The 13518-nt window shown below is 38.7% G+C and overlaps 1 protein-coding gene across 1 annotated transcript; it reads left to right on the plus strand.

Annotated features, from left to right (window-relative positions):
• The first annotated feature begins 272 nt into the window (after positions 1 to 272).
• On the plus strand, positions 273 to 12135 carry GJB7 (gap junction protein beta 7). Its single transcript, XM_041725540.1, has 2 exons — positions 273 to 384; positions 11115 to 12135. Exon 2 carries the CDS (start codon positions 11142 to 11144, stop codon positions 11931 to 11933), a length of 792 nt encoding a protein of 263 aa, XP_041581474.1. The 5' UTR covers positions 273 to 384; positions 11115 to 11141; the 3' UTR covers positions 11934 to 12135.
• Positions 12136 to 13518: the final 1383 nt, after the last annotated feature.

Here is a 13518-nt window from a genome sequence, read left to right on the forward strand (position 1 = left end):
AAAAATCCTTTAAAGAGATGAAACACTCTCTCTCATTGTTCCAGCTTCTTTGTGTAGATGATGATAAGGTTTTATAAAAAGAGATATTCAATGAACTGTGTGTATGTGAATGGTTTTGAATTAGTTTTTCCGGTTTCAATTCCCTTTTAACATATGTTATAAACAGCAGAGACACAAAAGTTCTCATCTAAGTTATGAGGCAAAACAAATGATCAGGTTACACCTGTTTGGCTTATGCTACCTTGGAAACCACTAGACTCCATTTGCCTGAGCTTAACGCACTAGTTTCCTCTCAGGGAAATAATATAATCAGCTCATGATTTTATTTTAATCAAATGAGCAACTGACTGGCTCTCTTCTTAATCTCCACATCTGTGTCAAGAGGTAAGTTAAGCTTATTTCTCTTATGATAGGATTTATTTATTTAATGGGAAGATGGCATTTCTTGTAATTGGGTAGTTAGCCATTACCTTCTTCCAAAAAGTTTTGATGAGAGAAGTAATCCTAATTATTACAAACTAGATGTACAGCTATCCAGTTTTGTGCTGCATCACAGATGCCTTTTCTGGATAAGCTGCCTCTAAGTTGCCATTTGGAACGTGTGATGGACTTGAGGGCTTTGGCAGCTGTGGCCACGTCAAAATGCTTGGCCTAAGCACAGAATGTGAATGAATGGGACTTGGGGGTCATAGAGGAACAGCCCAAGACCTCTCAGTGGCCCCTTCTGTCTGCCTTAAGGACAACCTTTGAACTGTTCTAAGAGGGGATCCTCTAAAAATGATAATGCCTTGGGGCACCTGGGTGTCTCAGTCATTAAGCGTCTGACTCTTGATTTTGGCTCAGATCATGATTGCAGGGTCAGGGGATCAAGCCCTGCATTGGGCTCTGTGCTCTTTGAGGAGTCTGCTTCGGATTCTCTTTCCCTCTCCTTTTACCCCCGCCTCACTCATGCACACAGTTTCTCTCCCAAATAAATAAATAAATCTTTATAAATATTTAAAAAATAAAAAAGTAAAAATGGCAATGCCTTTATTCATACAGGAAAGTAAAATACTAGGCAAGAGGTGTATATGTATACGTGTCAGCTTGTGTGGGTACTCTTCTACTCAGCATTGTCCATGGATCCTCAGTGTTAACGATTTATATTTTTAGTATACTGTTATTTATATGTATAAAACCTAAGATTAGATGTGAAATAATTTTATATCCACAGGCCAATCTTTAGACTTATAGCTCTTATGCAACTATATTTACAAAAGAAAAATCAAACATCACAAAACCAATAAAATTAATTAAAGTTTAGTGGACAAAAGGTTTGATTTGGCTGAAATTAAATTACCACTCATTAAGAGAATAAGGTACTGACTGCAGAAGCCCAGATTCTTTAAAGTTGGTCCTACCTACCTCACTGTGGGTTGGGTTACGGCTTGTTCTTTCACAGCATGTCTCCATTCAAACTGCCAGCAGGCTTCATTCAGGCTGCGCTGTCAATATGCCTTCATGTAGCTTTCTGCTGAGTAGAATCCATTATGTGTTGTTTCTCGGAAGCCCAGAAAAATTAAAGTTCTGTAACTTGGTTCCAATATGATTTCAAATACAATGTAAATATCAGAGGTGGGCAAATGGCCTCTGCAAAAGCCAGATAGTAGTTATAGCTTTGAGGGCCATACTATCTCTGTTGCAACCAGTCAACTCTGCTATTTTAGCATGGAAACAGCAATAGACAACAATAAGTGAATGGGCACGGTTGTGCCTCAACAAAACTTTATTTACAAAACAGGTAGTCAACTGGATTTGGCCTGAAGGCTGTGTAGTTTACCAAATGCTGGTGACTATGAATACTGAAATCCTGTGGCAGTCCTTGGTTATGAGCTAGTCATCCAGCATCATTGTTTCTTTTTCTTTCTTTTTTTTTTTAAGATTGTAAAAACAAAATACACACGCATAAACTTCTCAGAAGCCCTTGAGAATCTAATGACAGACCCTCAGGGGTCATAGATCCTGGGCTGAGAAACACCTTGCTTTACGGATTTTCCAAATAGGCTATTGCTAAAAATGAAAATGCCTTGTATATAAATGGGGGTTTTATGGAATTTGCAAGTGTCAGCAGGTAGTGGAAAGAGACTCTTGAGAGGAAACTCTATTCTTTAGGGGTCAAATAATTTGTGTACAATGTAGCACAGAGTTGTTAATGAACCAGAAGACCCAGCATGCTAAGGGGAACTAGAAACCAATCATTCAGGATCTGCATTCTGCTGCCAGTTTTCCAACTGATTAGGGGGAGTCTTGCACAAGCCCCTTCCTTCTCTGAATTTCCCTTTCTTCGTCACTACATTGGGGGTCATACCACAGACCTCACCTCTTTCAGAGGGTGGAGGTGAGGATTACATGAGATGCTGTGAGACATTTTGGAAATGCTCAGGCACTACCCACAGACAGGCACTGTTATTACTGGGACACGAAAGGAACTGGATATAGAAGCTAATGCCTTTTTCAAGGCTTGTCACTGGTGTTCTGCTAGGAAATTGGAAATCCAGTGCCCCTAAAACACAAGTTTCAAAATAGCAGTTTTTGATCATTTCAGTGCGGGACTCTGCCTTCTGGCAGTGCCAGGGCTTCTCAGTGGTTTTGTGCCCACTCAAGAACACAAAGAAGGCACTTACCTGTGGATGGCTGAACCACACATGAAGTGAAGCTTCAGTGTGGGGGAAGTTGCTGGCATAGCAAAAGCTCATCTCGGAATAAGTGAAGGATGGGTGGACTGGTGCTCAGTCCCAAAGGCTCAGAAGCTCAGGTGTATGATTCACCATGAGGTGAGTCAGCTCTAAGGGACTCATTAACCAAACCCAGAGGAGCCTGATTTAACAGGTGCCTCTCCAGGGACTGGAACTCTTGTATGTAATTTCAGGGGAATATCTTCACACAGTTTAGGGAATCTCCTTGGCAAGAAAATTATTACTCAGAGTTTGCTTGGTAAATTGGAGGAATGAGAATCAAATGACTGTAATGGATATTTAATCCACGATGTAGAAAAGTCAGATGCATTAACTATCCTTGCCTCTACTGTATGGTTATTGTAACTCATTTTCTCAACCCAAAACTCATACACGTTCTCATTAGTTTTCATTAGACATCAGCATGTTTGCAATAAGGTTGTCCCAGAAAAATCCAGAATCCTTGGTTGCAGAAGAGAGTGATGGAGTATTTTATATCTGTACATTATAAACTTTTCCCTGTGTGTGGAAATATGTAGACATTGAGAAGGTCTACATAGTTTCTGTTCACCTGGCATTCATGCAGAGCTCTACTCTTCTGTTAACCTCTGCTACCATGTTATTATGCCGGTCATGGGACCACATGGTTGATTAGCTTGTTTCTTCGTTTACTATCTACTTTACTTAGGTACCCTCTGGTTGCTATGATGGGAAAATAAGTTTCTAATTCTCACCTTACATAATTTTTTAAGTTTTAAGTTTAAGGTCTTACATAATTTTACATACTTACATCTACTAACATTCTAGTATTTTTCTGGTTATCCCAGGAATATAAGACAGATTATCTCTTTGGGATCGTTTTCTTCTACAAATTACTAATCCTTTCCCATGTTGGTTTTTAGTCATTTCATACTCAAAGGAAGTATTTGTCTCCAAATCTGAGTTACTTAATTTGGTCTGATTATGCTTTCCCTTCAGGATGTCATGTTATATGGAGGTTGTGGTTGTAGTCTTTGTTTTTTTTAAAAAAAAAATCAGTTAGTAGGGCACGTGGGTGGCTCAGTTGTTTAAACATCTGCCTTCAGCTCAAGTCATGGTCCCAGGGTCCTGGCATTGAGCCCCACATTGGGCTTCCTCCTCAGAGGGGGAGGGTAGAGGTCTGCTTCTCCCTCTCCCTCTGTTGCTCCCCCTGCTTGTGCTTGCTCACCCTCTCTCTCTCAAAATAAATAAATAAAATCTTAAAAAAAAATCAGTTAGTAGAACCTTAGTATAGCTGGTGGAGGATTTTTAGTTGAGTTTTGGGGGGGGGGTCTTTCAATTTTCATTGGTTTGATAATGATGATGATATTTAAATTGATATTTGTCAGGCATCAAATGATATCCTAATTGCTTCAAATGCACTTATTCATTTGTATCTATTTACTCAGAGCTATACTAATGCAAGTTTCTTCTAAGAGAGTAGACTCTGACATGTATAAATTTATTTCCTCTACCTATTCATTTGGTTGTAACTTTTGGATATGCAGCACACAGGGGATAGTTATCTAAAATTTTACATTTACACAATTCTTCTCCAAGGTCTCCATTTTGAGGATTAAATCTCTGCTGTTAAGAGAAGGGTTAAAACAATTTGTCAGTCATTATTTGAGCATTCTAACTTCTCATCCCCATAGAACATGTGTATTTGTGTACCCACATACCCTCTGTCTCCACTTCCCAGATACATTTCATTTGGGATTTTTAATAGAATTATGAAATACTTGAATCAACATTGATGCCAATAATGAAAAGAATCCTTGCAATAGGTTTGACATTGGAATTATTTGAGTAAATAGGACTGAATGGATATTTCCTATTAATATGAATATTAAATATGACAGCAAAGTGATATGAAAATTACTTTCTCATCTTTTAGTTCAGTTTTCTTAATGTGGTCAGTGGGAAGAATTAAGGCCTTTGAAGAATGCATAAGTGATTTATTCTACGGCAAAGAGCAAAGAAATTTGAGACTGAATATTTCACCTAAGAATTCAATATTCAACTTTGCTATCTCTTTTTTTTCTTGTGTGTTTTATGAAATTCTTATATTTCATTTTGATTTATGACCACAACAAACTTCATGAAGTCAGCTTGTGGAATATTAGTAACCCCATTTTATAGACAGGGAAACTGAAGTCTCAAAAGAGTGAACTTCTTGTCTATAGTGACATAGCACAGAACAGCCTAGTGTGACCACCTAGGCTCTATACAACTTGGCTGGATCTCTTTTTCCAAACTCATCTCAGACCATCCACCCCTCATTCACTGAGGACCTTCCTTCTGTTCCTCAAACACATAAATTCATTCTGACTAGGTATTCCATTTCCTAAAATGTTCTTCCTCATAGCTTCATGTAGCTGACTTCTTGCCTTTCAGGGCTCAATCCAAACACTACCTCAGTAGAGAGGTCTCCCACGGCCCCTCAGTCCAAAGAGGCTCTCCTGGCCCCATCATAATTACATCATTCTGCTTATGCCTCTTCACAGCCTTCATCATTATCTAATATTATGCATTTACTTGTTTCTTGTTTATTATTTTTCTCCCTCTCTAGAGTATAAGCTCCATGAGAGCAAGGAGCTATCTCTATTCTCTATCTAGCTCACTCTTGTATCCCAGCAGCTAGAGCATATACTTATCACAATTCGTTTTTTTTTTTTTTTTTTTAAAGAGAGAAAGCACAGGCAGCGAGGGGCAGAGGGAGAGTGAGAATCTTAAGTAGGCTCCATGCCCAGTGCAGAGCATGACTTGAGGCTTCACCTCACAACCCCGAGATCAGGAGTTGGACACTTAACCAACAGAGCCACCCAGTTGCCCTCTTTTTTATATTTTAAAAACTGTACTTATCCTAGTAAATGTGAAGCAGTATCTCATTGTAGCTTTGATTTGCATTTCCCTAACGACTAGTGATGTTAAGCATCTTTTCATGTATGTCCTGGCTATTTGTATGTCTTCTTTGGAGATATGTTTATTCAAATCTTCTGCTCATTTTTGAATTATATTTTGTTGTTGAGTTTTAGTAGTTCCTTATGTATTCTGGATATTAAAACCTTACCAGGGATCCCTGGGTGGCGCAGCGGTTTGGCGCCTGCCTTTGGCCCAGGGCGCGATCCTGGAGACCCGGGATCGAATCCCACATCAGGCTCCCGGTGCATGGAGCCTGCTTCTCCCTCCGCCTGTGTCTCTGCCTCTCTCTCTCTCTCTCTGTACAAGTATTTTCCCCCACTTTTGGTTCTTCTTGCTTTCTTAATAATGTCCTTTGATGAACAATGGTTTTTAATTTTGATGAAGTCTTGGGACACCTGGGTGGCTCAGTGGTTTGGTGCCTGCCTTTGGCCCAGAGCGTGATCCTGGAGTCCCAAGATTGAGTCCCACTTCGGGGTCCCTGCATAGGGCCTGCTTCTCCCTCTGCCTGTGTCTCTGCCTCTCTCTCTCTCTCTCTCTCTCTCTCTCATGAATAAATAAAATCTTTAAATAATAATTTTGATGAAGTCCAATTTATTTATTCTTTTTTGTTGTTCATGCTTTCAGTGTCATAACTAAGAATCCATTGTCAAACTCAAGGTCATAAAGATTTATCCCTTTGTGTCCTTCTAAGAGTTTTATGGGGTTTTTTTTTTTTTTGGCTCTTATATTTAGTTCTTTGATCCATTTTGAGTTAATATTTTAAATTGCATAAAGTAGGGATCCAACTTAATTTTTTTTGACATGGAAATCTGATTGATCCAGCACCTTCTTCTCACTTCCAATTTTAATTTAGATAAAATGTTTGGGGAGAATTCACAACTTCCCAAAATTATTCCTGATATTGGCAATGTTGAATATTTTACTTTCTGAAAATATTTTATTAATTGAATTTTCCAAACTAAATTCCTGTGCAATTAACTGCTAGTTCTTAAGAGAGAAGGTCATAGGAGAATTGGTACATTAGAATTGATAAGTAGAAACTCTTCAAAATATCAGTAGTTATCCTTAGTGGTTTAAGGGATAAATTAAAAATAAAGAGACAATCTGAATTATTGTTAAGACATAAGAATGATGAGCTAATGATTTCAAACTAACAATGACTGCTTTCAAATGCTTAAAAGGCTATTATATGGAGACTCCTAACTTATCCATCTTCATAGGAAAAAAGCTAGAGAAAAAAAATATACTTAACTTGCAATTGGAAAGGCTTCCAATTTGACACCAAGAAAAGACTTTTACTGGCAAAGTAATAGTGGTGATGATGATAATGCTTATGGATCACCTACCATGTATCACACTCTGTTTTGAGCTCCACATGGTAGGTATTTCTAAAATCACAGCTGAACTTAAGACTTGAACCCAAGGAGTCCAGCACTGTGCCTAGGCTCTTATGTGCTATGCTAAATCACCTTTGTTAAAATTAGAACACCTCCCTCTCTGAGAAAAGCCATTGACTTTCCATCAGCAGAGAACTTCAAAATAGGATAGACATTCATCAGTCAAGTGAAATTCATAATCCTGACATATTTAATGGTGTCAGTCTTCCAATTCTATTCAAAATGTTCTTACTGCTTTTCTTTTAGCAAAAAAGCCTGAATCTACTCTTGCCCTCTTCCCTTCTCTAAAATGCCCAACAGGGCACTTCCAAATGTTTTGTAACATTACGTAAATATCTTTTTGAATAATATGGACAAATGCCCAATGACACATGTTATAGGAAAACATAATACCTTTTGTTTTCCCTTTTTAATCTTTGGGACTTTGTTTTAATAATTTATGGAGACACTAACCTTTCAGGTGGATTTCAGAATCCTTTTTATTTAATATAATTTTGTTTGTGTTCTGAACCCAAGGACATTGAAGTATTTATTCCCTGCTGAATAGAGCATTGTGTACATGTATCTTTGTTTTCTCTGAAAACATCTCTTAACTCTCATATATTTCCTTAGGGCTCTAGTGTGTGGGCTCACTACATATTGTTCCCTCTGTAAGAGGTAATGTGACATGCTCCAACAGGTGTGCTGCTATAACAATATCCCAATTTTCTTAACCTCCTCATTCTCCTCACACCATAATTTCCATGATACTCTTTTAACTGAGTAATATAAAAAACAAAAAGTAAGTAATTTTTGTAACAGAAAACAAGACCTGAAATGGCAAGGATTTCACCTGAGAAATCACAAAGTATATTAGTGGCAGAACTGGAACTCTGGCCCACATCTTCTGATGACGTTAGAAAGTTAAGAGAAGTGATTTTCACTTGGAGAGATTTTGTCTCATCTCTGCATGGTACCATGCATTTGGATATATCTGGAGACATTTTCGGTTGTCCATTTTTGGTTGAAATAGAGGCAGGAGCTGCTACTACTGGATCTAGCTGATAGAGGCCAGGGATACTGTTAAACAACCTCAATGCACAGGGCAGCTGATCCAACAAAGAATTATCTAGCCCCAAATATAAATGGTGTCACTGTTGAGAAGCTCTATTTTAGAATGATGTAAATTGGATTTAAACCCTGCTCTGTATCTTACATCGTATACTTGGGAAGTAGCTTTCTCATCTGAGAGAACAAAGCATCCACCACCATAAACAAACAAACCAAACTGAAAAGCAAACAGAATCTCCACTTTCCAGGGTAGTTGTGTGACCAACTCAAAAGCACTGAACAGAGAATGCTGAGTATGTAATGGGCCCAACAAACAAAAGTTGTGGGCCACACCACAGAATTCAATTATAAGACAAAATCGAAGCCAGAAAGACATCACTAAAATGAAAAAGAAGGCTCCCTAGCATCCTATCCACTTTTTAAAAACTATTTTTTAATTTAAATTCAACTTAGTTAACAACCACCAACTACCTCCCCTTCACCAACCTTCAGTTTGTTTCCTATAGTTAAGAGTTTCTTATGGTTTGCCTCCCTCTCTGTTTTTTTTCCCTCTCTGTTTTTATCTTACCTTCCTCATGTTCATCTCTTTTTGTTTCTTAAATTCCACATGAGTGAAAGCATATGGTATTTGTCTTTCTCTGACTGACTTATTTCACTTAGCATAATATCCTCTAGTTCCATCCATGTCATTGCAGATGGCAAGATTCCATTCTTTTTGATGGCTGAGTAATATTCTATTTTATATACCACATATTCTTTATCCATTTATCTGCCTATGGAATCTGGGCTCTTTCCATATTTTGGCTATTGTTGGACATTGTTACTATAAACATTGGGGAGCATGTGCCCCTTCCAATCACTATTTTTGTATCCTTTGGATAAATACCTTGTAGTGCAATTGCTGGGTCATAGGGTAGTTCTATTTTGAACTTTTAGAGGAACTTTCATACTGTTTTCCAGAATGGCTGCAACAGTTTGCATTCCTACCTACAGTGTAAAAATGTTCCTCTTTGCATCATCACCGACATCTGTTGTTTCCTGATTTGTTAATTTTAGCCATTCTGACCCATGTGAGGTGGTCTTTCATTGTGGTTTTGATCTATATTTCCCTGATGCCAAGTGATGTTGAGCATTTTTTTCATGTGTCTGTTGGCCATTTGTATGTCTCCTTTGGAGAAATGTCTGTTCATGTTTTCTGTCCATTTATTGACTGGATTTTTTGTCCTATCAGCTTTTATATGGAAAACAGCAAAAGAGATGGACAGAAGTGCAAGATAATTAAACAGCATCAAGGACATATGAGGAGGAGAGAGGAAATGAAGATGAATTGGAAATAGAAAGCCATGGAAGGATGTATAGGTAGAGAGATTTCAGTAGTAACTTGGAGGGAAATTTGAGAGATAGGAGGAATCAGAAGAATTTGGTGAGCAATTAAAAAGGATCATAAAAAAAAAAGGATCATGGTGAGGGGTCCAGAATGAACATGAGATATACAACTTGGGTGCTTAGATATTGGTGATGCCATTAAGCAAAAAAAAAAAAAAAAAATCAAAGGGCAGGACAGATAATAAATTCAGCTGTAGATATATTGAGTTTGAGATGACTGTGGCATATTTAAATGATAACCAAGAGGCAGAGAGATGTGGAAATCTGGGGAGGAGCTGAAGATTTGAGATTTAGGATCTGAAAGGAGTAGTTGAATCCATGGGAATGAATGAGATTTTCTAGGGAGAGCATATGGAGTGCAAAAAGAGCAGAAGACAGAGCTTTTAAGAACTAGTTAAAGAGGGATCCCTGGGTGGCGCAGCGGTTTGGCCCCTGCCTTTGGCCCAGGGCGCGATCCTGGAGACCCGGGATCGAGTCCCACGTCGGGTTCCCGGTGCATGGAGCCTGCTTCTCTCTCTGCCTGTGTCTCTGCCTCTCTCTCTCTCTCTGTGTGACTATCGTAAAAAAAAAAAACCTAGTTAAAGAAAACAAGATGGCACAATCAAGAGGATCAGAACAATAGAAAGACAAGATAGAGTAATATGGAAGTCAAGGCTGAAAAAGTTTAAAGAACACAAGAGCAGGCAACAGTATCAGAAAAACTAAATGAGATCCAGAACATCTAGAAGACTTGGTAGTTGAGTGGTTGTGGAAATTTTAGTGTGCATTGATGAGCAGAAAAACTAGACTCAATGAGTTGAAGAGTAAATAATAGTTGAGGAAATAGAAATAAGGAATAAAGGAAGATAGTTGTCAGCGAGATAAGCTTTGCAGATTTCCCCCGTTAAAATGGGTAACACTTAAGAACATTTATATGCCGAGATGAAGGAAACAATGGAAATTGGAGATACAGAATACAGAACCAGGGAAACTTGATAAAAAATGGGATGTAGAGCTGGAATGATCATTCTGAGGCAAGATGAGACTGACCTCTCTCTCTAAACTGAGTGGAGCAGGTTAAGTTGGGCATGGATGTGAGTCTGGAGGAGTAAGGAAACATAACTTTGAAAACGTTCATACTGGAGAGCCTCACTTTCCACTATCAGACTGGAAGTGAGCTCTGTTGGGATGGGATACTGGACACTACAGGAGGTAGGTGCAGGGAATAATCTTTAGTGATTGGGGAGGGGCATTGACAAAGTAGAAAAAGTGAGTAGAGATTACAACTTCAAGAAGTAGGTATGTGAGGGCTATCTCAAGATACCAAGGTCACTTTAGGATTCATATCTAATTTTTTCTAGATCAGTAACAGAACTCATTCATCCTTTGAAGCAATTAGCCAAATAATTTGCTTGAAAATAGGGTAGTATGTGTGGGATCACCAACTAAATTCCAAATTAAACTGGTCATGGGATTAATTACATCTGTAGACCAATAGTGTCATTCCCTTGTTTGAAAGTGAGTCCTCAATATCCAGCATTGAAATTTGAGTTTATCTTCCATAATCCCATAATCAAGTAAGACAGTAGAAATGATCAATGAAATAAAAATAAATGAATCATGATGCAATTGTTTTCTTTTGCAGAATCTGACCTCCTTTTGAGCCTAAGTCATGAGTTGGATGTTCCTCAGAGACCTCCTAACTGGAGTAAACAAATATTCAACTGGGATTGGGCGGATATGGCTGGCTGTTGTGTTCATCTTCCGTTTGCTGGTCTACATAGTGGCAGCAGAGCATGTATGGAAAGATGAGCAGAAAGAGTTTGAGTGCAACGTTAAACAGCCTGGTTGTGAAAATGTCTGTTTTGATCACTTCTTCCCCATCTCCCAAGTCAGACTCTGGGCCTTACAACTGATCATGGTCTCCACACCTTCACTTCTGGTGGTTCTACATGTAGCCTATCGTGAGGGCAGAGAGAAAAGGCACAGAAAGAAACTGTATGTCAGCCCAGGTACAATGGATGGGGGCTTGTGGTACACTTATCTTATCAGCCTCATTGTTAAAACTGGTTTTGAAGTTGGCTTCCTGGTTTTATTTTACAAGCTGTATAATGGCTTTAGTGTTCCCTACCTTATGAAATGTGCTTTGAAGCCTTGTCCCAACACTGTAGACTGCTTCATCTCCAAACCCACCGAGAAAACAATCTTTATACTTTTCTTGGTTATTACCTCATGCCTGTGCATTGTGTTGAATTTCATTGAACTGAGCTTTTTGGTTCTCAAGTGCCTTATTACGTGCTGCCTCCAAAAATACTCTAAAAGACTCAAGTCCTCAGCATGTGAGTGCCACGATCTCAGATATGTTGAATGTGGTGTGATAGCGGCTCCTCCCCTACTCCAGAATTGCCGTTCAGATTTGGTCATAGGCGCATCTCAGCGAGGTGAAACAAAGTCACTTTTTTGACACAGAAGAGGGTTAGAAACTGCATCCTTTCTAAGCAAGACCTGGGCTGCATTGGAAAACAAAGGGTGTCAGCCTTACTGTCATTTGAGAACATTTTTAATTTTCAGTATGTGCTCAGTTGTATATACTAGACAAAGATGTCATTGTTGTAGGGCTCAAGTGGGTATGTAAGTTGTATTTGAATAGTTAATTGCAAATTAGTCTGAAGAAATTCAACAAGCAGTATTCTTTTAAATGCTTAGATCTGTCAACTGGAAAATATAAAAAGTGACATTTATGACAGATGTGATGGCTCCAAGCTGTAGTTGAAGCACTGGCAATCTTTCCAAAGTGTCAGCCAAGGCTCCCTCACTCAGCCCTACTTAATAGTTGCAGAGAAAGAGTATGGTGAGGGTGGGCAGCAGCTAACCAAGGGTACACAGAAGTACACACAATGACACTCAGGGAGAAGGCTTGGCCTGGGGAAATGACCACAGAGCCCAAGACTCTGCAGTTTAGGTCTCCCTGGATGTATATGGACTAGGGGAGAGGGAACAAAGCCATTATTTGTGGTCTTCAAGTTGATACAAATATTACTGGGAGATATCCTGCTTAAGCCTGAACTAGGAGACCCCTGAAAGGGTCACTCTGGAGTCACACAGGAAGGCAGGTCCCACTGAGTACATAGACAGGGAGCAGGGTAGGACCCAGAAAGAGAACATACCCACTTGATAATTAACACTTCTCTTTAGCCATGGAACTTTGAAATACTTCATAAATTTCTCTATTTGTTGGACCTTTTTAGAGTCAGGAAATCAGAATGTATAATACAATATATCATAATTTTCCCAAAATTTACTAGTACATCTCTCTTTAGAATAGATAGTAAAATCTGTACAATGCTGTTACATTGTTGTGAAAAATTAAAAAAAAAGATGTTTATTATTACTTGATTTGGAGCCTAGCTCTTATTTTTATTATTTTAGAGAGAGACAGCACATGAGCATGAGGAGTGGGTGGGAAGGCAGAGGGAGAGCCAGAAAGGGAGAGAGAATCTTAAGCAGGCTCCACGCCCATCACAGAGCTGGACATGGGGCTGGATCTTACCACCCTAACATCATGACCTGAGCTGAAATCAGATGTCAGAGGCTCAACTGACTGAACCACCCAGGCATCTCTTACTTTATTTTTTTTTAAATCACAGATATATTATCTTTGGATTTAATATTCTAATGGATGTGTATTTCTCCAGAATAAAAATGAAGTGTTTTTGTTGTGTTGTCTGTCATTGTTACTGTTACTTGACTGCACTGAGTATTATTATTCTGTGAAATAAACCTTTTCTGACAGTTTCCAAACATGACTAGCAATCCTCCTTGGTGAGAATAGCTCAGAAATCATTCTTCTCCACTTGGAATTTTTTTAATGAGAAGTCAGTGCATATAAATGTAATTTTAACTTAAACTGATTATGTCATGTCTTCCATGGCACTGCCCTCTTCAGCAGAAAGCCACTGTGATTCATGCATAATGAAGGTTATTTCCGTCATTATCTACAAACTGTGTCACCAACAGTGGTCATAATCTGTCTTAAAGACTGTGCCCTG

The sequence above is a fragment of the Vulpes lagopus genome, chromosome 1 (assembly GCF_018345385.1).
Source record: "Vulpes lagopus strain Blue_001 chromosome 1, ASM1834538v1, whole genome shotgun sequence".
In the NCBI taxonomy this organism is placed as follows: domain Eukaryota; kingdom Metazoa; phylum Chordata; class Mammalia; order Carnivora; family Canidae; genus Vulpes; species Vulpes lagopus.

Excerpts from the sequence above, each read along its gene's own strand:
- GJB7 (XM_041725540.1), top strand. The coding sequence starts at position 11,142 with ATGAGTTGGATGTTCCTCAGAGACCTCCTAACTGGAGTAAACAAATAT.